We start from the raw sequence: 26,971 nt of genomic DNA on the forward strand, positions 1-26,971 counted from the left end.
GGAAGGGTGATGCCCTGGAAAGACAAAATTATTGAGGTATAAAGCTTTTAGATCAGATACTGAAGGTAATGGAGAGAGTCCTCGAGGGTATGATTAGAGAAAGCGTGAATATTGATGAGATGCAGTTTGGGTTTATGCCAGGTAGGGGGACCACTGATGCCATATTCATTGTTCAACAGCTTCAGGAAAAATATATTGGTAGAAGCAGGGATCTGTATTTTGTTTTTGTTGATTTGGAAAAGACCTTTGACAGAGTCCCTAGAGAGGTGGTGAAGTGGGCAATGAGAAAGCTTGGCTTGGAGGAGTGGCTGGTTAGGGTGGTTATGGCTATGTATGTGGGTGCTCGCACCCAGGTAAGAGTGAATGGAGATTTGAGTGATGAGTTTTCCGTGAATGCTGGTGTGCATCAGGGGTAAGTTTTGAGTCCCATGTTGTTTATCATGGTACTTGAAGCCCTCTCACGTGACTTTAGAAACGGACTTCCGTGGGAGATGTTGCATCCTGATGATTTGGTGTTGATTGTGGAAAACGAAAGGAGGCGGAGGAAAGGTTTAGGAAGTGGAGAGATGGTATGGGGCACAAGGGCTTAAGGGTAATTGCAGATAAAACAAAAGTGATGATATCTAGAGTTGGTGGCGGTACTGTCAAAGACGAGGGAGAGTGGCCATGTGCAGTTTGCCACAAGGGCGTGGGAAGTAATTCTATCTTGTGTGGTGTTTGTGATAAATGGGTGCACAAGAGATGTAGTGGTATCAGAGGCAGACCGCGAGATAATGCTGATTTTATGTGTACAGAGTGTTGGGGAGAGCAGGTGGAGATTGTCAGGCATGAAAGGATTGAACTTGCTGGTGAATCTCTTGAGTGTGTGGAAGAGTTTTGTTATTTGGGAGACATGTTGTGTGCTGAAGGTGGGACTGGAGCTAGCTCTGTGGCTAGGGTGAGAAGTGCTTGGAAGAAGTTCAGGGAGCTCTTGCCTCTTCTAACATTGAGAGGGCTCTCCCTACGTGCTGAGGGGTCTTTGTATGCAGCATGTGTTAGGAGTGTAATGCTGTATGGTAGTGAGACCTGGGCAGTACAGGAGGAGGATATTCGCTGACTCAGATGTACAGAAATGACAATGATTAGGTGGATGTGTAGTGCATCCCTGCGTGCAAGGTCCGGAGGGGCTGGGTTTACAATGGAAGAGTTGAGAGGTAGGATGGCACTGGAGTGTATTGGTGTTGTGATGAGGAGAGGTAGATTGAGACGGTCTGGTGGAAAAGATGGGGGATGATAACTGGGTGAGGAAGGCGAGATGTGCTAATATTGGGGGTGGGGTTACGAGGGGTAGGCTGAGAAAGACATGGGACAAGGTCATTAAGTGTGACCTCAGGGTTAACCCCTAAAGTACTAATCTCATCGATCGGGCTTTGTGCGCAATTTCTTAAAAGGACGAGCAACACCGATCGTGCAACAACCACAAAAAACTGGCGGCAGCTGGCTCCACCCCAACTGTGATGCTGATGGCTTCTAATCAATCAGAACTAAGTGTTGGACACACCGGAGGGGGGGACCCAGGCCCGCACCCAGGCGGTGGGGGTTGTACCCCCCACCTCCCTCTCGCCACGTCCCTCTACCCCATTACCATGTTGTTACCCTACCTCCCACCCCTCTTATCACAACCACTACCACTCCCACACCTTCTTCATGCATCCCCCCCCTTCAATGTGGATCCGTCCATGACTGGGGGAGGGTATTTCCCCCCTACTCTCCCTCCATGTCCCTGTACTCCACTGGGGCCCTTCCTTTGTGTCTTGTGGTGGTTTCCTCCCATCCCTCCATCCCCATACTCCCTCTCCTGGCCTTACCTCCTCCCACCACCCTCAACCCCCTCCCCAACCCCCTTCCCTCACCCCCACCCCCTAGCATGCAGTATCTTTACCTCTCCAGCCTCGAATATTGCATATTTTTTACGCTTTATGGCGCATGTTCTTGAATCATTACCTATAACTTATTCGTGTCTTTGCATACAGATATGCACACCACAATTATTTTAGCTGTCTTTATTTGAAACCCACTCGAAAAAGAAATTTTATTTTATGCCGATGCATGCAAACATGTTGTAGCCTTCAAACACGAAAAGAAACAAAACGAAAACTAGCTAGATTTGACAGCTCAGAGGGGAGGGGAGGAGAGGGGAAAGGGGGGAGGGGAGATTAGGCGAGGGGAGGGAAGGGAAGGGAGGAAAGAGGAGGGGGAGTGAGGGGACTGGAGATATGGGGAGGGGAGAGGAGGAGAGGATAATTTTTACTATTTATCATATTTTTATTAGGGGGTTCATGACCATTTTCCCTTGCTAGATTTGACAGCTCAGCGGGGAGGGGAGTGGGGAGGGGAAGTTAGGCAAGGGGAGGGGAGGAAAGAGGAGGGGAGGAAAGGGAAGAGGAGGGAGGGAATTGGAGGTATGGGGAGGGGAGAGGAGGGGAGGATAATTTTTACTATTTATCATATTTATTTGGGGGGTTTGTCACTACAGTATTTTATTTTTTTCTAAGCACATTACAATGGTTAATAACATCAATACACACCAAAAAAAATTGACTTTGGTGATTTTTGTATGTATTTTTGTGAAGAAAACTGGTGCAAGCGGCGTATTTTCTTTCTCGCCGGGGCCGTGACGGGTAACTATTATAAACTTTGACGGGCCATAGCTCAGTAACTATTGGGTCTAGGAGGGTGGGGTTTGCATTTTCAGGTGTGTAAATTGAAGCTCTATAAATCGGGCATAAAACCTTTAACCTGTGAGAAAGTCGAAAAACAGTTTGTTTTTTTTTGCGTCCTGGAGGGCAGTAGAGGCTGGTGAATTGCGTACCCTAGGGGTTAAGGGACTGAACATGGAGACTGCAATGGATCGTGCAGCGTGGAGAGCCGCCATTAGGTGGCCAAGGCCATTGCATGGAAGCATGTTGGAGCCTTTAAAAATGAAACAAAACAAGTGTACAGTTATTTTCAAAACAGAACTTGTTTCCATATTCAAAAAATTGTAATTTCAACATCTGAACTTTACTTATGCTACCAGTAATCAGAACTTAATTTCTCCCATTCAACAAAACTTTTCTTCTTGTTCTTATAGTTTGAACAGAACATTCTTTCCTTATTTGAAAAACCTATTTCTTGCTTCTGTGTACAATTATTTTCAAACCAAATAATCAAGAATTTCACCATCAAAAAACAGGAGATAATAATCTATTTCAGAACTGTTTTTGTCTACACCAACAGCCCTTGTCACTCCACTGTGAGTTGCATCAAATCTATAGGAATCTGGTATGAATCTAAACCCTTTGCCAGATAAACCCAGATCCATCAACACTACCAGTGCCACCAGGCCTACCAGGAGGGTTACTAGGGTCATCATCACTTAGGTCTAAATCATCATCACTCTCGTCAGTCATGGGAATAAATCCATCACTGTCACTGTCTGCCATCCCCTCACTGTCACTACCACTCTCCTGGTCATCACTATCGTACTCCAAACCTGGCGATAACCTATGTTTCACGCCAACACTACTCACTGATACCCCAGAGGTTGATGGAGTTTGTATATTACTGGCTGAAAATCCTTAAAAATCGATGTCATGCACGATGTCATGCACTTCCCTCTCTTCACCAAGTCTACTAGTCACTCCCGAATAGCTTATATTTATTTGTAGAAAATTATGTTATGATTTACGAGTCATTTTTAGGTAATTTTATTTGAGCATAAAATGCGAAAATAAAAAAAAAGATCCATCCCCAAGACCCGGTACATTTGTACCAGCAGGTTTATTTACAAATGACGTCAGAGCCCAGACCACTCTGAGACTGAGTGCAACATGGAAGGTGGGGGGTATCAAACGATGCCACCCGTCCCCTGAGGCTCTTTTACTCGTGTGACCGGACCCGGTATCCATCAAGAGAACTCCTCATAAGATCTTACCCAGATTTAAAGGGTTAACTTGCTGTGTGCCAGCTATTTTTATCCCTATGGGTTGCCCCCGTGCTGGCCATTTTTTTTTTTTTTTTTTGGCTAAAATGATAGATTTTGATGTGAAAACAACAATTTTCACCATTAAAATACTCACCAAAGCTCAGAAATGGGTTTTATTGAGTCCTGCTTACTTGTATATAGGTATTCCTGCTCTCTCACGGTCACCACATAGGTGAGAAAGCCGTTTTCTATGTAAGGTAGACTCAGGTATTTATGCTGGGAAGGTATAGCAATGTTCAGTACACTTTTCTGATTACTTAGTACTTCAACATCTGTCACAATATGCATGTCTTTCTCACTGTGAATGCATTGTCTTACACCTGCTTGAAGACTGGTACAACCTGACTTCACTATGTACAGTCCTGGCACTTACAAGAAGGTATTTACAACTTGACTTCACTACGTACGGTACTTACACTTACAAGAAAATATTTACAACTTGATTTCCCTATGTGTAGTCCTTACATTTATGTGAAAATATTTACAATATGCTTTCACTACAGTATGTACAGCACTGGGTGAGGCACACAGGCGGAGTGAGACATAGCGAGCGTGAAGGGGGGAGTGAGTGGGTGTACAGTATGGCCTTGACCGCCTGGGGCACGATAGAGGAACAGTTAACATACATGCCTGCCAAATGTTACCCGCAAATCTTGAAAAATGCGGTCACAGTGAATGTTTTACTTTTCAGCATTTTATAACGGCACTGACACAGACTGCAGATTTTTGTCAGACCGTTATAAAACGAGACCGGCACGTGGCGGGTTAAGGCCCTATTCACACAAATATGGGACAAAACCCATTAAATAAATGAAAAGGAACCAGAGAATGAGAAACTAGAGGTGAGTATGGAAAATATTTAGCAGAGTACAGGGTACTTACAACAAGTCCATGACCATCGCAAAGATTGACCCACCTCGTCTATGGTTCTGACTGTGGTGAAGGTGCAATTGAAGAACGTACAGTAATTCAGTGTTGCGCTTCACTTAATCCTTTTTGCACTGTGAATCTGTTTAACACTGCACATTCTGTTCTTACTTGTGCCACACCAGTTGCAAAACGCCAGTGTTGCACTCTGCACTTAATCCTTTGCACTCTGAATTCTGATTTCTTAACACTGCACAACACTGTCAATTCCCATGAGGTCTAGTGGCAAGGTATTGCAGTTTATTAACTGTCCACCACAAAAGCGATCATGTGGGCAGCCATGGTGACAAGTGTGCAGTCACAACAGCAGGTAGGCGGGAAGTGGAGAGGATGCAGAGGCGCTCTAGTGGACGTCGCAGGAACTACGTGCCAAAACACAGCTGTTCATCACCGGGCGATATATTTAGAGTAGGGATGAACACATATCGGCTTTTTTCTTTTTTTGCACTTTGACGTTTTTTGGCCATTTTTGGACCCAAGCCCAAAATGTCCGGGACTTGGGTGTAAGGGTCTTAGAGGGCTTACTGTATTTCTGTTCTGCTCAACATTGTTTTACAGTGCAAATAAATGTCTTTGCATGTTAAAATTTAAATTCATACAAACTAGAAGTCTACGAAGGCGAGTGGTCGAGCCAAAGGCAAATCGCCTGCTGTGCAGACGTATTGACCAAAGCTCCCCGGTCTGACCAAAGCAACCCTGGTTGTGGCATTACTGCTTGTTTTTCCACATTGGAAATTAAGTTGAGGAGGCAAGGGAAATTTCTGGCTGCTGCTGTGGTCTTGGCTATTGCTGTGATTGCTACTTTTGCTTGGTGGGTTGTACTGTTCCACCAATTGTATGGCTAGAGGTAAGCAGGGTGCCATGGGTTGAGGGGCTGTCTCTTGCCGGCCTTCTCAGTCTTCCAAACCTGCTGATCGCCAGCATATTGTTTCTGAGGGTGTTTTTACTGGCTTGGATGATGCATCAGCAGTGGTAAAATATGGATCATGCAAAACTAATGGTGGTAGTGAGGCCATAGGCTGTGAGAGGTGCGAGGGTTGGTTCCATCCTTCATCTATATGCTTCAGTGTACTGGAGAAAGTAATTGGTGACATACCCGGTTGTGAAGTTGGAGGGATATGGTACTCTTTTTTGAATGTCTAAACTGTAGAATTAATATGTCCCATTCACCTTTTGATCATGCTGCTGCAAGTAACAATAACCAGGATGCTGCAATTAAGCAACTTTATGATATGGCCATGGCCCTTTGTGCTACTGTTAAGACTCTATCAGACAAAATGGAGGTATTATTCAGACACAGTGTACCTCAGACTCAGAGTGCTGGAAGTAAGTCCCCTCTCAATGATTGAAGTACAAGTTACCAGGGAAGAAATAAGGGAGATGCAGGACAGAGAGCACTGAAAGGGTTCTGCTATTTCAACCCCTCAAGACTGACGTCACACAATCGTGCTTTTGTGCAATTTGACACGCCAGCCTATCCTGCACGATCGATAAAAACTCTAAAAAAAACGGGGGAGCGTAACTCCGCCCCGTTGGTGACATATATAGGATCAGACCAATGAGAGCTAGAGAGTCTGGGGTGGTTTGGCATGATTGGCCCCCTAAGGTGGGGGAGAAGGAACCCCCCCCACCACCATCACTTTACCTCCCTCACCCCCACTGCGTAATCTCCACATTGTCCCCTCCCAACGCACCATACCTCAACATACTCCCTAAAGCAGTGTGTGCATAACAACCCTTCTCCCCTCTCCCTCCTCCCCTATCCCTCCATCCTCCTCCCCCCTCCAGCCATACACACTCCACCTCCACTTTTCGCCTGGCTTGTTTTGTTGCTATGTGCGTATGCCACACTGACATTTCATGCCTAGGGAACACTTCACATTGACATTAGTTATATATGTATAATTATTTACCATAAATAATGCATTTTCTGTCTATTTTTTGTCCAGGGGGATTGGTAACTTTTTTGCATCTTTGATAGGCAATTGTGCGATAACTAATGGGTCAATCTGGTTGAAACATACATTTTCAGGTGTGTAAATTCAGTCTCTTGATACGTGGAAGAAAAATTTTTACCTTGGTGAAAGTAGAAAAATCAATCCTGTTTTGCGGCTGGAGGGACAGACCTGCTGAGCGAATTGCATACTTTAGGGGTTAAGAGGATTGCCCAATTTTGAGTGAGTAGAGTTCTGTCTAAATTCATGGTTTTCTGATTAACAAAGAAGTCACCTTACTTGATGTTGTCACTAAATCTTGAGAAAGGACTTTTCAGGGGTACAATTGATGATTCCCAGGAAAGAAGGTCATTTCTTCAAGAAGCTTGTAAACTTAGGCATACCACACATTTCAACTCTGCATCTGCATAGAGATCTCACTTATTTACTGAGGCAGGAACTCTGAAACAGGCACTCTATCCTGGGATTGTCTCAGGCATATGGGTCAGGGGATGCCCCTGTTGAGAAGTCTGACTCCCCCTTAAACTGCTAAGCCAGTCTTCTGGTGATGATGCCTCTAGCTCTTTTGGTTCTTTGATACTTGTGCATACAAATGTAAATTCAATTGTAAATAAAATCCATTTTGTTTATTCATTTCTAACAGGTAATGACATTACTATGTTGGAGATTAGTGAGACATGGTTGACCCCTCATATTTTAGATGCTTGTTTAAATATACCAAATTACATACTAATACTGTGGTAGGTGGTGGCGACCATCATCCACTCACTTGATGTAGTGCTGCCTACTTCTGCCTTTGCCTTTATCATTCTTTTTCTGTGCCTGCCCTCCTCTCTTCCTATTTCTCCCATCTTTCCTGTCACTTCTTATTGCTTTTCTCTCCTTTACAGGTGGCTTTACATTGAGTGACAAGCCAAATGGTTTCCTAGAAGCCAAGAAACCATTTACAACGCTGAGTGGTAACCATATAACCAAACCACGCATGCTCCCTACGTGTCAACAAGTGGGTTGGTGGAGGGTTAGTGCCCCTCCCCGTAAAACAAATAACTCAAAGTCAAATGGCCACCCCTTGCGGGATTGTGGCGTCTGGCAATAGATAGACAGATAGACATACTAATATGTAAAGATGCAATAGGTAATGTTTCTAAGCATGGAGTTTGTTTCTACTTCACGGATAGCCTTAAGTATACTGACATTACAGTTTATGTTCCCAATGTACTGGTAATATTTCTACCAGATCATTCCTTCTATGTCATTACAGTGTACCGACCTCCATCCAATACTAATTTTGATAATGATAAGTTATTTCAGTTTCTTTCAGAATTTTGCTTGGTAAGGATGTGGTGTTAGTGGGGAATTTTAACTTGCCTTCTATTACATGGAATGAGGATTTCATTTACTCAGGGCTGTCACCCACTGACCATATTTTTCACAATTACTTCATTTTTCTTGGCCTTACCCAGTGGATTCTCAAACCCACATATTATAGATCAGGAAATATTCTGGATTTGATTTGTTCTTCAGAGGAAGATAAGGTGTTTGATGTTCAGGTATTTCCTCCCTTCCCAAACTGTGGACATTCTCCAGTTATGTGCAGATATATTTTTCTGAGTTTCTGTTCTATTAAACAGTCACCTATCCACAGATTATGAAGTAAAGGTAATTATAATATGATAAATCATCAGTTATCCCAAATTGACTAGGATTATGAATTTACGTATTTTAAAGCTGATGCAATGTACCGGTATTCATGTTTCTTACAGACTGCCCAGGGAATGGTTGCAAAATTTGTACCCGTTTCCTCTAAGCACAATAATGGTCCTCCCTGGCCAGTTAAACTTCCTCCAGCTCTTAAATGCAGAAGGCAGTACATGTGGAATACTGTAATTATATAAGGATACGTTCACAACTGGGTAGGCATTCAACTGAAGCCAATGAAGCTTTATAACAGTTTTAGCAAATTAATTTTCATTATAGAACTTTTGTTATTTCAAAGCAAATAGTGTACGAGCATTCCTTAGTTGGGAGAAAGGTACATAACCCAAAAGTCTTCCATGCTTATATTAAGAATAAAAAGGCGAGAAGAGTGGGTGTGGGGCCTTTTAAAACTCCTAAAGGACAGAGTGTTCATGATCCTGAGACCATGACAAATATATTTGCAGCAGCTTTTGCTACTGCTTACACACACGATGCCCCAGCTAACCCATTTCCCCACTGGGTCTTTAGAGGCGTGATAGGCAATCCAGATCCTCAGGCATCAGTGGGTGCAGCAGTGTCTCAACTCAGTTCCTTTTCAGCCATGTGTCCAGACAAGGTACACCCATATTTTCTAAAGGCACGTACTGACCAGCTATCATACTCATTGATGCTTTTATATTTCAAACATCATACCTGACAGGCAGTCAACCATTACTATGAAAGAGATCTCTAGTTGTACCAATATTTAAGTTGGATTCCCGTGCAAATCCATTTAGGTACAGACCTGTCTCTTTAACATCAATCTGTTGTAAATTACTGGAAAGAATAATTGTTAAATTAGTATATGATGATCTTCAGGTTAATAATTTGTTGTCACAGGATCAGTCTGGATTTCGCCCTGGCAGATCTATAAAGGACCAGTTGTTGTTGACATATAATGATATTCCTTTGGCAATGGATAAAGGAAAAGCTATTGACGATGTTATTTGACTACTCAAAGGCATTCGATGTGCGGTAGTTAATCATGAGGTTATGCTTAAGCTGAGGAATTTGGGAATTAATGGTAGTGTAAAGTTTTATTATGGATTAAAGATTTCCTTCGCGGTAGATGGGGGCGCCCATCATCCATTAACTCAATGTAGGGATGCCTTATGGTCTCTACCCATTAACTCAATGAAGGGATGCCTTATGGTCTCTATACTGAGTGACAAGCCAAATGGTTTCCTGTACCCAGGAACCTATTTACTACAATGGGTGGTAACCACATAACTGGGGTTTTTGGCGAGGTTAAATGTCTCCCAGATTCCTGTCTAAAATCACTTAATCATGGCAAATGTGTTGGAGGGCCTAGGAGGGCCCAATACCTGCCTAGTGCCCCAACCAAATGGGCAGATTTGCATGGCCATGTGAGAGGTGTGAATGAGGAGAGCAAGAGGGTGGATGTGGTGAATGTGTTCAAGAGTGTGAGATACAGTGTGATGGAACTGTATGAAACAAAGATGAAAAGGTATGAAGTGGAGGAATGGGAGGGTGTGAAATGTGTAAGATCAGGCATGAATGGGCGAGGTAAATGCAAGGAAGAAGTTGCTCTGTTGATGAATGGGGTATGACAGTAGAATGAGAGATTACAAATGTGTCAGCTGGAGATGTATGTATGTCACATTTAAATTTGAGAAGGTGAAAGTGGCTGTGATTGTAGCACATGCACAGTTTGATGACAGGTGTGAGAGAGAGAAAGAGAGGTTTTGGTATGAGCTGGATAAAGAAGTGGGAGAAATGCCCAGGAACTATAATGTGAAAGTCATGGGCAATATGAATGGAAGAGTAGGCACTGGTCCTGAGGATGACATAATGGGTTGTAATGAAGTACCAGGAGAAAATGATAATGGAAAGAGACTAAAGGATATGTGTCAGGAAAGAAGGTTGTGCATTTGTAACTCATATTTCACACACAAAGATGCACATAAATATACATGGTATAGAGGGAACAGGGATCGTGTCAAAAGGAGCCTGACTGATTACGTGTTAGTAGAGAGGTCAATGCTGGGAAGGGATGCTGGTACGAGGGCTGTGAGAGGACGAGGTGGAGGTCTGCCAGATCATATGACTGTGGTGTGCAAGATCAAGGTGAGAGGAGTGAGGTGGACCAAGAGAGAGAGAGAGGAGCAGTGAGGGAGGCAGAATGAAAGTCAAGAAGCTGAGTACCAAAGAAATGGCAGATGAATACAGGACCAAAGTAGGGGAGGAGGTAGAATCAGTGAATTGGAAGGAAAGAGATCTGAATGCCTGTGGAATGCATATAGGGACTGCTTAGTTAGGAATGCTAAAGCTGTGTGTGGTGTGGCAAGAACAACAACAAAGAAAAAAGGTACGCCATGGAAGGATGAAGAGGTTAAGAGAGCTGTGGAGGAAAAGAGGAAGAAGTGGCTAGAATGGTTACAGGACTGGGGTTCAACTGAAATAAGAACTGAATATACTGAGAGCAAGAAGCACATAAAGAGACTTGTATAGTGGAAAAAGGAGGAGGTGAATGATGATCTAGGAAGAAAAATGAATGAAAATTGGAAGTTATTCTGGAAAGAGGTGTGGAATGTAGAAGTGAGAATGGAGAGAAATGTGAAAGTGTGAAGGATGTAAGTGGCAGATTATTAACCAACGGGGATGAAGTAAAGACCAGATGGAAAGAATATTTTGAATGCCTGATGAGTGCGAATAGAGAGGGCACAGCCACTGTAAACATGATTGGTGTTGGGGGTGTGCAAAGAAGGATTACAGTGCCAGGAAACATGACACTAGCACAGGTGAAGCGGCTGAAAAATGGAAAGCAGTGGGGTTTCACGTGGTGTATGCAGAGGTGATTAAGTGTAGTGGAGAGAGCGGAAAGAAGTGCTTGTTGGAGTTATGTAAGAAGGCATGGATGAGTGAAACTGTGCCAGCAGAGTGGAAAAAGGCTGTGATCATACCTCTGAACAAAAATAAAGATAAGCGAAGTGAGTACAAGAATTATCACGGTATAAGTTTATTGAATGTTGTAGGGAAGGTACATGGAAGAATTATTACTGTATAGAGAAAGTGAGAGAGATATCAGAAGTCCTAGTGAGTGATGAACAGGGTGGCTTTAGAAGTGGCAGAGGATGTGTGGATCAAATACTGGCAATAAGACAGATAGTGGCAAAAGCTCGTGCAAAGAACTATAATGTGTTTATGACATTCATGGATGTGGAAAAAGCATACAACAAAGTAGACAGAGAAGGACCGTGGAAAGCTTGCGGATGTAGGGTGTAGATGGTAAGCTGCTAGGTGCAGTCGAGTTTTTATTATGGTAAAGAGGCATGTGTAAGGGTAAATGGGCATCTAAGTGAATGGTTCACGATTGGTGTGGGCGTGCGACAAGGTTATGTGATGTCCCCATGGTGGTTCAATAATACTTTATATATGGATGGGGTGATGAGAGAAGTAAAAACACGAGTAATGGAGAGAGGGATGGCGCTGGTAATGAATGGTGATGGATGGAATAGCCTACCTCAAAATTGCTCTTTGCTGATAACAGAGTACCACTTGCAAATACTGGACAAGAACTTGGTAGACTACCAGTAGTGCAGAGATTTCCTGAGGCCTGTATGCATCGTGCCCTGAGAGTAAATGAAGAAAAGTGCAAAGTGATGATTACTGAAAGTGAAGGTGACACCCAGTGTGATGTTAAAGTGAATGGAGAAAGACTGGAATTGGTGAGGGAATTCAAATACTGTCCCTGGGTACAGTGACAGAAATGAGAGGAAAATGTGCAAAAGAAGTGGTAAGCATAGTGACAAGGAAGGAAAATAGCTGGTACTATGATGGCCTTGGTAAGAAATAGAGGCTTGAGTGTTTTAGCTGCTCGAGGCTTACATGGAGTGTTAGTGCCAATTTAACATATGGATGTGAGACTGGTGTGGCATGAAAATGAAAAGTCAGGAGTAAGAGCAGTGGAGATAGGACTGCTGAGGAATGTATGTGGGGGACAGAGAGTGGACAGGATACGAAATAATGTGATTCATGAAAGATGTGGAGTAAGAAAAGTCTGTGGACACCAGAATCAAAGAATGTGTGCTGAGATGGTATAGGTAGGCCAAGGAAAAGGTGGAGGGATATGGTGGATGAGTGTGTGAGGAAGGGAGCTATGGAAGTCAGTGAGGCTAGGGGACTGACAAGAGACTGAGCTGGCTGGATGAATCTTGTGAAAAGAAGTGCATGATCAGTGATTTGGCACCCCTTTTTAACGTGACAGTGTCCGGATTGACTCTATCAGTGTATGTGAAGCTATAGAATGTGGTGAATGTTTTTGGCATATCAGACAGAGTAAGGATTCCAGAGGCCTGAATGATGAATGAATGGAAGTGTGGCCTATTGGACTGGGCAAACTTGGGCTGTCTGGACATTGCTACCACTCACCCTGCTCTAGGGTGGGAAAGGAGGTCCGGATGATGATAATGATGATAAATATTTCCTTAAAGACTGTGTTTTGCATGAGGTGGTGGCACATGCAAAAAGTTTGACTATAAGGGTAACTAATGGTGTACCCCAGAGGTCTGTATTAGACCCTTTATTATTTTTTATATATACCTACAGTATATTAATTTTGTAAACATCAATATTATATCTGCCACTAAGATTTTTGCAGATGATCTGAAGTTGTATGTTAGCATCAAAGCAAGTTTGACAGAAGATATGTTAAACGTGGCAAGAAACTGTCAAGGGGATACTGATATTCTTTTTCAGGTACCTGAATCTTGGAGACTTGCTCTCAACCCGTCCAAGTGTGTTGCTCTAAGATTTACCAGAAATAATACGGCAGTTTTGGAGCTGGATTGGGGCAGACTGTTTCATATCATGTTAATCATATATCCATTCCCTTTAAGGACTTAACAGTAGATCTGACCAAGTCTGTGGAAAACAGTTTAACCTTCATCAGCATGTATCAAGTATTGTACATAAAGCAGCTGGGGTAGCATTTAACATCCTTTAAGCTACTATGAACCATGATATATCCTTCATGCTTCCCCTTTTTACTGTACATGTGCATCCACTACTAGAATATGCTTCCTTAGTTTGAAATCTAGGGTATGTTGGTGACCTCAGGCAGTTGGAGTCTGTGCAGAGAAAATAGAGTAGGATAATATGTAGGTTGGCGAACATGGATTACTTCCAGTGGTTGGAAACTTTCAATCTGTACTCAGTCAAGGATAGGTTACTTAGCCCCTTAATCGCGGGGCGTCACTTTCGTGACGCTTGGGAACAAGGGATCATACCGCGGGGCGTCACTTTTGCGATTCTGTCATTTTGAATTCGCCCGGGCTTTCAAGTGGTGGCTTGTATCATCTATCAGTACTGCCCATGTCCAACACTAGTCAGCACTCCTAATCTCATCTGTACTCCCATCCATTGTTGACAATTTAGCCATTTCTCCCCGTTCTTGACTCCCCTCCCTACCCCCCCTCCATTACCCTATCCTCTCGCCTGCCTGGCCATGCTACACTAAATAAATCTTCCCTGGAATTTTTCACTGATTTCATCCATTGAAATAAGCCCTATGCCCTATTCTTATACCAAATAATATATACAAGAAAGAAATAAGGTAAGTGAGAGTGCCATACACCTAGAATTGGCTAATTATCACCTGACAACACCTCACATGCACTCGTTCGCTAATTTTCGCTGTTTATTTCCCCTTGAAATACGCTGTATAATCTATTTTCATAATAAAAAAATAAGAAAGGAAGGGAGAAGCCTAAGTGATATTTACATTCACCTGGAACTACCTAATTATTGCAGGCCACCACACTGTATTCTACGCTACGTAAATCTTCCCTGGAATTTTCCACTAATTTCATCCACTGAAATAAGCCCTATGCCCTATTCTTATACCAAATAATATATACAAAAAAGAAATAAGGTAAGTGATAATGCCATACACCTGGAATTGGCTAATTATCACCTGACAACACCTCACGTGCACTCGTTCGCTAATTTTCGCCGTTTATTTCCCCTTGAAATATGCCATATAATCTATTTTTGTAATAAATATACATATAAGGAAGGAAGGGAGAAGCCTAAGTGATATTTACATTCACCTGGAACTACCTTATTTATAATGTATTGTCTAGATTTCCTGCCAATCATTTCACTGCTATATATTAGCAGCTGTCAAGAGGCTGACGTTGGCAGTAATGCATTTCCCTAGGTAGGCCACCCCGGCCCACCCCTATCAGTTCACTGTTATCTTCCAATGTGAAGGTACGTCTATTTGCTCCTGCTAACTTCAGCCACTTTTCACCCCCATGCAAAGAGCCCTGTGACCTTTACCCCCTACTAAACCTCGTGTGGAAAGAGGTAAATGGCTGACAATTGATAAAAGAGTGACTACGATCTTTCTATTGAGTAAAACAGTGCAAGTGGAATTGTAAATAATGTGTAAACAGCAAGTGAAAGTAATGAATGTAAATATACGTGAACAATGGAAAATAGTTTTATAAGTTACTTCAAGTGACAGTGCATAACACAGTGTAAAAAAAATAGAAATGTAAATAACATAAATAAAATAGAGAACGTACATAGAAATGTAAATAAGTAGTATTATAAGAATACGAGTATATACCCTAGGAGTAATGAAAGTGAAAGTTTCACTCTAGCATGTATGGATACTATGAGTTATGAGAGTGAAGGTGAAAGTGACATTCACTCTCAATGCTAGTATACAGGACGAGAAAGTGAATGCTACATATTTAACTGAAAGAAATTGAATCCCTACAGTGACATTAAACTACTATTAATGAAGGAAACTTATGGATAAAGACTGTAGATATATATAAGTGGGAGGAAGGTAGAGTCCCGGAGGATTGGAAGTCAGGTATAATTATTCCCTTGTACAAAGGAAAAGGGGAAAAAGAAGTGTGTGGTAATCATAGGGGCATTTGTCTTCTTAGTATAATAGGAAAAGTGTATGGTAGGATACTTACTGACAGAGTTAGAGAAAGAACAGAGAAATTAGTTGGAGAAGAACAGGGAGGCTTTAGGAAGGGAAGAGGTTGTGTAGATCAGATATTCATTCTTAGATCTTTAGTGGAAAAGTTTCTAGAGAAGGGAAAGAAGTTGTATGCGGCTTTCATGGATTTGGAGAAAGCATATGACAGGGTGGATAGACAAGGATTGTGGAAAGTATTAAGAATATATGGAGTAGATGGGAAGTTGTTGAATGCTGTGAAGAGTATGTACGATGGTGCGAAGGCAGCAGTGCGTGTGGATGGTGAACTAAGTGAATTTTTCTCTTTGAAAGTTGGGTTGAAACAGGGATGTGTCATGTCTCCATGGTTGTTCAATCTGTACATGGATGGGGTAATAAAAGAGGTACAAGGTAGGGTAGTGGATGTTGGAGTGGCCCTGGTGAGAGAGGATAGTGTTTGGAAACTCCCTGTACTGTTGTTTGCAGATGATACTGTGTTGTTGAGTGAAGACGGAGGGGAGCTGCAAGGCTTGGTGGATGAGTTTGGGAGAGTGTGTAAGAAACGGAACCTAAAGGTGAATGTAGGGAAGAGTAAAGTGATGGTCTTTGAGAGAGGTGAAGTTAGTGAATGTACAGCGAGGTTAGATGGTGAGGAATTAGAAAATGTGAGTACGTTTAAGTATTTGGGTAGTGTGATGAGTAAGGATGGAGGTTTGGAGGGTGAAGTGCTTGAAAGGGTACAGCAGGGAAGAAAGGTTGCTGGTTCCTTGAAAGCAGTGATAAGAAACAGGGAAGTGAGCATGGAATTTAAAAAGTTACTACATGACAGTATTGTGATACCAACTCTAACGTACGGAAGTGAAGCCTGGACATTGTTGGAAGGACACAAGTCAAGAGTGAGAGCAGTGGAAATGAGTTATTTAAGAGGAGCCTGTGGAGTCACGTGGAGAGACAGGCTGACGAATGAGGATATAAAGGAGCATTGTGGTGTGGATGTGGATGTGATAGGAAGCGTTATGAGGAACACACTGAGGTGGTTTGGCCATGTGGAGAGGATGGAGGGTGAGAGACTGACGAAGAGAGTGTATGTGAGTGAGGTGGAGGGGGGAAGAGGGAGGGGGAGGCTGAGGATGAGATGGAGGGATGGGGTGGAGAGGTATATGAGAGAGGGGGGTGTGAGTTGGGAGCAGGGCAGTGAAATGGCGGGGGACAGGGCGACTTGGAGGCGATTTGTTTGTGGCCACCCCAAACGGGATTGAGGCGTCTGGCAATAGATAGATAGATAGTTACATAGTAACAGAAATATAAACTGTGAGTGTTTTTATGAATAACAGACAACACTAGCGGCGAATGATCGGAATTGGGATGGTCATACGCCCTCGTAATTTTCATTGCTTTCACAGTGTTTTTTTGGGGGAGTATGGATTCCAAACTATTTGCGAATCATAGATTAGTGTTTCTAGTGATAATATCAGGCTGTGGTAATCATATTACCAGTTGTCGGGAAGTGTAAAGTGGAGACTTCGTTACCCAACTTCAGAAGTCTCCACAAGTCCTACGGTACTCGACGAAGGCTCAACAAACACCCAAGGAGAAAGCTGAAGGTATGTGCCATAAGTATATGTGATTTTAATATTCTAGGACTAATAACTGATTTTTGGCAAAAATTTTAAGGGAGTCTGTTGGAGCGCGAATATGCCCACAGGAGCCGCAAGTCAAAGCAAAACAAGCCCGCGGTGTAAGGGTTAGGGAAGATATTATCAATTATTGGAAAATTTTTCACAACAGTTCTTCTATCTCTCGGGATGAGTTATTTTCTCATCCTAGGTTGAGTACCACGTGGGGTCATGACTATAAAGTTGCTCATACTCAATCACAGCTCGACGTCCGATGAAGATTTTTTAGTACGAGACATTAAAATTTGTAGAATTCTTTACCTGTTGAAACTGTTTCTTGTAATAATATTGGTGCATTTAAGCATTCCCTAGAAATTCATCTTGGTGACACTCTGTATGATTTTGTCACCTAGTTGGCCGCAAATTCAAAATTGCTGCTTTTGATGCAGCCATTTCTGCTCTATTTAATTTTTTATGTAGATTTGTTTATTGGGGCTAATGCATCTGCAGAATGCGGCTTCCCACGACCCTCTGCTTGTCTGGTGTGTGAGAGTGGGGAGCCCACCAGGTAAGAATACCTTTAGCAAGTTTTTCCTCTGAATCCTGACTTTTTTATTAACCATTAAATTAAACATAAAGTTTTGACAGGATTTCAGATAATTAGGTGTGTATGAACCAATTTGGCAATAAAAATTATGATCTTTTCCAATTAAAAAAGCTTTTTCGGTAAATGACCGTTGATTTGGTATTCCACTGCACCCTTACAAAGCCTCCTAAATCATCTAAAATATGGCTATTATACTTAGCAGACAGACCTTCTCCTTAAAGATGATGCTGTAGAGTTCCGGGTCATCCTGGGCCAGAGGAAGCTTCAGGTCAATGGGCCCCTCACCCAGGATGCCATTACCACCGTTCTGATGGTCACTCATCGCTACCTGGCAGGTCATGCATTAAAAAAATAAATAAATAAATAAAAAAATAAAAGTGATAAGTGCATAGCAAGCTGCCAGCCCATGTAAGGCATATGAAGCTGACAATGATACTTTTCATTTTTTGTTCCACAGGGGTATGCTAAAGTGATATGGAAATGTGAAAAGAATGGTGGACGATTATTGGTAAATGATACAAAGAGGCATATGACTGTGTTGATGAATGGGCAAATATACAATGATAACATTTCATAATGCTAACTTATGGGCTAACTGAAGTCGTGAAAAATCATGTTGTCCTTAGTAACTTACTATAATTAGCCCTTTTTCTGCTTAATTATTTTGTTGCGGGAGTTAAGATAAACTGTAAGCTGCAACAATGAAAGCATAATAATAAAATCATGCAGAAAGTTTAAAGTTGCCCTCTGGTTGGTAATACTGTATTTAACTCCATTTCAACAATTCTAAATGATTAGTAAACTCAGGTACTGGAAAGCTTGGGAAAATCACCAGTAATGGTATATGGGGCAATCATGATGATAACTGGGAAGGCAGGTGAGAGATGAGCATAAGGACAGTTTTATATGGAATCCTGTAATTATAATGGAATCCTGTAATTATAATTCATAAAAGTATTGTAATGATATGAATTCTCATTTCAGCCAATAATCAATCTGGTTATTTTCGGGGTGTTCTGTACTTATGTTTGATCACTGCAAACACCTCTAATTCTATGACACTTCCATCAGAAATCAGTAACAGATAAAATTTTTTAATCTAGCTGATCGGCTGGCGGCCAGGATGAGCCGCATGATTTACTCAAGCCAATGACCAGCTAAGGTGCCATCTAGCAACACAGGTTTTGCCAGGGCCTCTGAGTCAACAGGCACTTTCCGATTCCAGATTAATACTTTGGACACCAGATGCTGTTGGCATCCCTATGTGTCAGGTGGGGTTGGTGGAGGATTAGTGCCCCTCCCTGTAAAACAATTAACTCTAAGCCCTTGGCCACCCCGGTTGGGATACATGGCGTCTGGCAATGAATGAATGAATGAATGAATGAATGTGGGACTGATAACTAATTTTGGCTGGAATATAGTTTGGCTAGGAGTGGACTGCTAGGGATCTAGGTTAATGTTTGAAATGATGTTTATTTCATTCAGTCTGGAGGAAATGCTATATATATGTAAAAAAAAAAAAAAAAAGTAATTTCCAAGAGAAATGAAGGTAAAAAATAAATTACACAAAATACCATCAAGTGGAGTACAGGCCAAAAGGAAAATCACCAGAGTATTGGCCTTGTTAAAGTTCATTTAACATAACAGTGTAGTCTATGAGATAAGAATTAAGAGAATCATATACCTCACTGCTAATTCAGTATACCCTACAGCGGTGCCCTATTTTATGTCACCACACAAACTAATCTAGCTTTGCCAGTGGGCATATTTCATTAAACTCAAAATCACACACACACACACAAAACTAATCTAGCTACGCCAGTGAGTGAATTTCATTAAACTCAAAATGACAGACAAAAAACTAAAAGGAAATCCAGCGTTCCTTGTTTTAGAAAATGTGGCAGTAACTTTTTTTTTTTTTTTTCCTTTGTAATACCAGTAGCTACTAACCAGGGGCCAAGACAAGTGACAGCTTTCATCTTTCAAGAAACTTTGATGAACGACATCATTATTACATGACATGAAAAAATCACCCGCAGTTTGGGTCCCAATATTAGCAATCAAATTTGGCATTAATATTAATCAGCTGACTGGGCACCTGTTACATCAATTCTTGAACACGATTTTTATCACCCACATCCAGTCTTTCATCTTTGCTATATATCCATTTTTATAAGTACTACTGATAATACAATATCCGTGTTCTATATATTTTTCATTTATCGTAATATAATCCACTACAATAATATCGAGGCTGGTATCACTGACGTCGTGGCCTGTAGAAAGATCTTTGAATTTACGTCTGGCATCACACACGCACACACTCGACCACACTTTCACATATGTATATAAATATACAAAATATAGTGTCAGCACAATCACTCACTTTACTTCTGTAGTGAACCTCAACAACGTAGCACTCACTTTACTTCTGTACTGAACCTCACCAACGCAGCTCTACGTTAATTCAATGCAGACCGAGAGGCCCGCCAATCGCGCGTCCTTGGAATATATACCCTCGCCATGTGCAGTCCACCAATCACAGCATACCTTACCCCAACGTCATTATCTACTAGCTAATCCACACTCACATAATTCATGACGTCACATTCCCTTCGCCAATCAGCGTACACTTTCAGCGGTGACTTCATGTATAAGCATTTGATGGGTTGGCACTAACAGTGGGTTGGCAACACCAAACTTCCCGAGTCAGAACGCGGAATATTCCATATGTTCTGTCTCATTTTAAATTATGCACTGATTAAAAGTTACAGCATTACATAATCTGAAACGCTTAAACAAGATTAAGCGATTTTACTCAAATGTAGAAAGGCCACATATTGGAAGCAGTTAATGCCCATCGGCTACACGAAAGTCATAAGGCTTTAGCTTTTGCCAAGTTCCAGTCCCCTAGAACACGAACCATAACAGTCGAGTGACTCGAGTCCCTGGTCCCCCATTTGGACTGCACGAAAACGGTTAGAGGGAACAGAGAAGCCAACCCTGCTAATATAACTGCAGCTTTCAAAGTTCATGATTCTGTACGTAGCAGATATCATTCCAGTATGTATGCAGAAGGCCAAACTGCAAAAAAGGCCGATATGATAGGGGTAACCATATACCAGTTGTTTGGTTAGGGTGGCAAATTTGAGTTTCATTTCGGGCCCGCTGTTACTCGGATCATACAACGTTCACCGTGGAGTAGTGCATAGTACTTGTAATGCTATGTGAAATTAAGCTCGACTTCTCATTCCTATTACACCTAACGTGGAGCGGGGTCCTCTTTCGAGACCGGAGCTTAGTGCAATAAAGAAAGGCAGGACACAAAAACTCTAGGCAACAACCTTTACACGTATATTACCACAATCAGACACAGGACAAATCAGCAGATATTACAGCACAATACATAGCAATATAAAACCTTATCTAGGATACGGGTATCTCGCAGGATACTTGCTTCTCTGATAGTAATGACAACACAATCAATCCTAGTGTATCAAGAGTGCAGTGAATATAGGCGCGCGCGGGAGGCGCGGGGGAGGGGGGTGCGTCTCGCGAGGAGGAGATAGGGGAGGGTGCGGGTAGTGACTTGTGACGGCTAGGGGAAAGTTATGGTAATACTGGAGAGCGGCAGATATTAGCCGTGAAGTTTATATGGTTTCCACTAGCCAAGGGACTTTGGTAATTGATTTTATTCTTGATTCACACTTACTCGGGATATTGGAGTGAGAGAGCGTGATAAACAAGATTTATGGGTAGCGTGGGGGAGGGAGAGAATACCATTAATACTCCCTTTCACAATATTCCTTTAGAGCTCACAGTAATGGGGGTATGTCATTATAGGGGAATCTCCAGGCGGCACAGGCTTACTAATTATATAAAAGGGATGTCACTCATAAACATAGTTCATCAGATCTTGTTCCACACTGAAATGCGTGGCTTTAACAGACACACATACGGTACTCCAGAATATCCCGGAGAATACCATAGTATCCCCGACAACAGGGCGAACCAGAAACAACGGAGTTCGCCCACGAGAATGCCGACACCCCCACTCGGACCCCACGGGGTAGCCGCAACTAGCCACCATCACTCCGGGCAACAACGACGCATGTCAGCCCGGGCCGTGCGCCCCTGTGACATTCAACCACCACGCCGCCGCCACCGTAGGCGAAAGACACTACCTTCGCGTGGCGGAATCACTGAGTTAGCTGGGGGACTTTGATGCATGGTCGTGGAGTGTACAGACGTGTTTCTCTGGCTCTCCTCTAGCTGCAGGGTTGCCTCACCGGCTTTAGCTTTTTCTTTTTCGCCACTAGGGCGTTTTTCAATAAAGTTAGGTTAGCTAGTACTAATTCTCCTCCCAGCCCTTTAGAGATATAGTAAGTGTCTATATCTGTTTCCTGAGATTGCCTTTGCTTACTCACCTCTGGAGTGTACCCCCCACTGATCGCTCTGGGGTGTGAGTTACACACGGGCGCGTCCTCCCGAGAGTGGTTTGAGAGGGTAATCTCAGACTAGGTGTTTTTTCCCCGGGCAAATTCTCCCTTGGTTGTTTTTCTCTTTCTTCCCACTTCCCCCGTAAGGGGGAAGTGGTAACTATGGCGGACGCCACTGCTGCCTCCCTCCCCTTCAGGGGGGGAGGTAGTCCTGACCGACCCCCGACTGTCTCACGGACTGACTACCCCCAGACTGAACGGCCCCAGACACGTACCCGCCTTGACATTAATGTACAAAACGCCGAGTTTGTTTTAATTCATGCGGTTGGTTCCACTCCCCTGTCCAGCCTCAATCCCTTCATTATCAAGAAGGTGATTGATGGATGTGCAGGAGAGGTGGAACAGGTAAAAAAACTTGCTAGCGGAGATCTCCTAGTAAAGACTGCAAATTCGTCCCAGGTTAAGGATTTGATGAAGATGAGCAAATTCCATTGCTATGATGTTGTGCCAACGATCCCTCACTCCATGAATTCCTGCAAGGGAGTCATCACTTGCAGGACCTCATGGCAATGGAAGAGGACGACATCGTACATGAACTTGCTCATGAAGATGTAATTGAAGCCCGTTTCATCACGAGATTTTCCGAGGGCAGGAGGACGAAAACGGCAACTGTTATATTGACTTTCGGTAAAGTGACTCTCCCAACCCATATCAAAGTGGGGTATGAAATTGTTAACGTAAGGACATACATCCCTAACCCACTTCGTTGTTTACGATGTCAGTTATATGGACACCATGAAAAGTCTTGTCGGGCTTCTCAATCAGTCTGTGGCAAGTGCGCAACACAAGGACATGATGCTGACCATTGCACATCAGAGGGTGTCAGCTGCTTTCACTGCAAGGGTGCTCACTTCACTTCCTCTAGGGATTGTCCCAAGTGGAAGGAGGAGAAAGAGGTCTGTGCGGGTGAAGGCGACTGAGGGCATCTCTTTCTACGAAGCAAGGAAAAAGGTGAAGGAGTTGCATGCAACTCCCACACCGAATAGGTCCTATGCTTCGGCAGTGATGTCCCGCCCTGTGATGTGCACTGTGGAGACGCAGACTGATCTCGTGCTTGTTAATCAAGTCACTCACTCTACCTCCACCTCCACCTCTAAACCTCCTGTACGATCCAACTCTCTAACTGACCTCCCTAAAGCTTCATCATACTCACAGGCCGCTGCTGCTTCTCAGTCAGTCAAGCCTAAATCGAAGCCTGACAAGACTGTAAAACATAACTTCACCACCCTTTCAAAGCCACGTCCTCATGTCCTCCCTGCTCCTAGCCCAGCGAGGGAGAGGAAGAATAGCTCTTCCTCGGTGGAATCTGGGAGCCTTGTTATTGACCAAAATATGGAGGTTTCCGTCATCAAGCACCGGGAAAGGTCCCCCGGTAGCCACTCGCCTGGTCGCGGGGCATAAAAACTAAACACACTGGCCCACCCGTAAATCTTAAACCGCCGCATTCACTATACTACAGTGGAATTGTAGAAGTATTGGGAATAAGTTACACAATATAGCAATCTTGCTTTCTATACACAGGCCAGACGTTGTTTGTTTACAGGAGACGCGCCTGGAGGATCACCCTGATCCTCCACAGTTCAGACACTACCACTCGTATAGAAGATATGAAGGTCACGGAGTAGCCATATACACACATAAATCACACCTACAAACGGAAGTGATTCTAAATTCTACTCTGGAAGCTGTCGCGTGCAGAGTAAAATTTAATAACACGTATCTGTCTATTTGCTCTCTGTACTGTCCTCCACATGGCCCCATTGATAGTGATGCTTTAAATTCACTAGTTGAACATCTCCCTGGGAATAAGTTAGTGTTGGGCGATTTTAACGCCCATCACTATCAATGGGGTAGCTTGAGGATCGATGGTCGTGGGGAGCAAGTAGCCGACCTAATACTACAGTCCAGCCTCTGTCTTCTGAACGATGGTAGAGCGACTCGTGTAGATGATCGTACTGGTAACTTTTCGGCCATTGACTTATCTTTGGCCTCCCCTGGTATACATCAAGATCTCTCATGGGACCCTTACGACGACTCCTTGGGAAGTGATCATTTACCCATCTGTCTTTCTTATACACGCGACATCATTTCGGACCCTCCACCTCCAAAATTTAAATATAAGAAAGCAGATTGGGGATCCTTCTCAAGGATCGCCAATTTAGATATATCTGGGGAGACCATAGATGTTAAGGTCGAAAATATAACTATTTCCATATTACACGCAGCTGAGGCTGCTATTCCCAAGACTTCTTCAGTTAATGCGAAGCATAGAGCACATTGGTGGACGCCGGATTGCCGACAAGCATTAAGAAAACGCAATACGAGATACAGGATTTTTGATAGTCAGCCCACTGAGAAAAATTTTATTGCATACAAACAGGCACGGGCTGAGGCAAGGAGAATAATAAGAAGGGCCAAACGTGACTCCTGGCGGTCCTTTGTGTCCACGGTGACTCGTACAACACCATTACGTAAAGTCTGGTCCACCATAAGAATATTAAATAATAAAGGCCCATATTTCCCAGTCACCACCCTTCAGGTGAATAATAACATCTATGACGAGCCCGTGGACGTTGCTAACATCCTCGCCAGGAGTTTTTCTCATGTAAGTAGCTCAGCCAATTATGACCCGCGTTTCCAACATCATAAACGCACGGCTGAGCTACAGATATTAGACTTTGCCACAGAAGACGTAAACTCCCGTACAACCAAGAGTTTACGCTAGATGAACTGCTCCTTGCCCTTAAATCCTGTAAAGACACCAGCCCTGGACCAGACACCATCACGTACGGTATGATCCAGCATCTTAATCAGGACAACCTGATTAAGATGTTAGCATTGTACAATGAGATTTGGGCGTCTCGAACGTTCCCAAACTCATGGCACTTTGCGCACGTCATACCGATACCCAAAGAAGCTGGTCGTCTTATGAATCCCACTTCATTTCGTCCTATTGTGTTGACTTCTTGTCTATGTAAGGTCATGGAGCGTATGGTTAACAATAGGCTTCTTTTTGTTTTAGAGTCGAAGAATTTGTTAAATGATCAACAATGTGGCTTCCGTAAATACAGAAGTTCACTAGATCATTTAATGAATTTGGAGCATTGTATTGCAGAGGCATTTGCCAATAAAGAATTCATGATAGGGGTGTTCTTGGACATCCATAAAGCCTATGACATGACCTGGCGACACGGTATACTAATGAAGCTCTATGCTTATGGTTTAAGAGGAAATTTGCCTGTTTTTATTTCAAATTTCTTAAGGGACAGAACTTTCTCTGTCAAATTGCCCCGTAACGTAACATCGGATATATTTATCCAGGAAAACGGGGTGCCACAGGGAAGTGTGCTTAGTCCTACTTTATTTAGTATTATGATCAATGATATTCTGTCATCAGTTCCCATCCCGAGGAATCTTAAATACTCACTCTACGCTGACGATTGTGCAATATGGCACTCTTCCCGTAATGCACAATTTTCGGCTGGGCGGATTCAAGCAGCCCTTGACTCCGTCCACCAATGGGCCTTGCAGTGGGGATTTAAGTTTTCCGTCCGTAAGTGTGCCGCTATAGTTTTCACTAATCGTAACGTACCTAATTTGTGCTTAACTTTGGATAATCAGGCGGTACCTTTTCAAAATTCTGTAAAATTTTTAGGAATACATTTTGATCGTAGAATGAATTTTAAACTTCACGTTAATACTTTGCTTGCTCGTTGTGATAAACCGTTAAATGTCCTCAAGTACCTAGCGGGTACTACCTGGGGTGCCGACAGAAAATCTTTATTAATGGTGTATAAGTCCCTTATCCGATCGAAGCTAGACTATGGCGCACAGGTGTATGGCTCGGCATCCGATGCCACGCTGAAAGGATTGGATGTGTTACAGAATAAATGTTTGCGAATGTGTCTTGGAGCTGTCCGGTGTACCCGTGTAGCTCGTATGGAAGTGGAGGCGAATGTGCCTCCCCTCCGTATTCGCCGTGACCACCTGGCCTTGTCCTATGGTGTAAGGACATTAAGAAAAAGTAATATCGGCAATGTGGCCTGTACCCCCCTGCGTCAGTACCACCACCTTCTGCGGGGGGTGCGTCGGCCACTTGCCGCTCGCCTCCACTTACTGACTCAGGAGCTTGATGTGGACCCCAGTGACTGTGACAAGTTGGTGCTTAAAAATATAGCGCCTTGGGAGCCACCCGGCTTTACAGTCGATGTTACATGGCTTCCAGCACCAAAGGCCAAGGCGCCGGAGGCGGAGGTCCACCACTTGTTTCGTAAGATCATTGTTCGTCACTTGGGGTCCCATCAATTGTACACCGACGGCTCCAAGTCGAGTGAATGTGTGGGTGCAAGTGTGTGGTCGACTGAATGTGCCCTCAGGTATCGGTTGCCGACTCATACATCTGTGTTTACTTCAGAACTTTTTGCTATTGACAAAGCCATAGACTATGCTCTCAATTCTAGACATGACTCATTTGTCATATTTTCAGATTCAAAATCAGCCCTTCAGGCAATTGCATCTTGCACTACGGACTCTCACGAGATCCAGGGCCGCATCGTTAATAAGTTGCATTCATGCAACAAGTCATTCACGCTGATCTGGGTGCCTGGTCATTGTCGTATCTACGGCAATGAGCAGGCTGACTTACTTGCAAAGTCGGCTGTGGAGCTCGAGGAGACTTGGGACG

The 26,971-nt window shown here is 43.2% G+C and overlaps 1 protein-coding gene across 2 annotated transcripts in view; it reads right to left on the reverse strand.

The window, feature by feature from the left end:
• The window catches only part of LOC145402140 (serine hydroxymethyltransferase-like), a 155,219-nt gene extending 134,964 nt beyond the window's left edge, over positions 1 to 20,255 (reverse strand). The window contains exons 1-2 of one of the 2 annotated variants that reach the window (XM_080274257.1): positions 20,213 to 20,255; positions 17,997 to 18,116 (exon numbers count right to left, since the gene is read on the reverse strand). In XM_080274257.1, coding sequence (XP_080130383.1) covers positions 17,997 to 18,110 — 114 coding nt within the window. In that variant the 5' untranslated portion in view covers positions 18,111 to 18,116; positions 20,213 to 20,255. Of the gene's footprint in view, positions 1 to 17,996; positions 18,117 to 20,174 lie in introns of both variants that reach the window. The other variant, XM_080274259.1, reaches the window with a different exon arrangement.
• Between the last annotated feature and the right edge of the window lie 6,716 nt (positions 20,256 to 26,971).

Source organism: Coenobita brevimanus, chromosome 57 (genome assembly GCF_032717465.1).
Source record: "Coenobita brevimanus isolate Jiangsu-jjx chromosome 57, ASM3271746v2, whole genome shotgun sequence".
Classification (NCBI taxonomy): domain Eukaryota; kingdom Metazoa; phylum Arthropoda; class Malacostraca; order Decapoda; family Coenobitidae; genus Coenobita; species Coenobita brevimanus.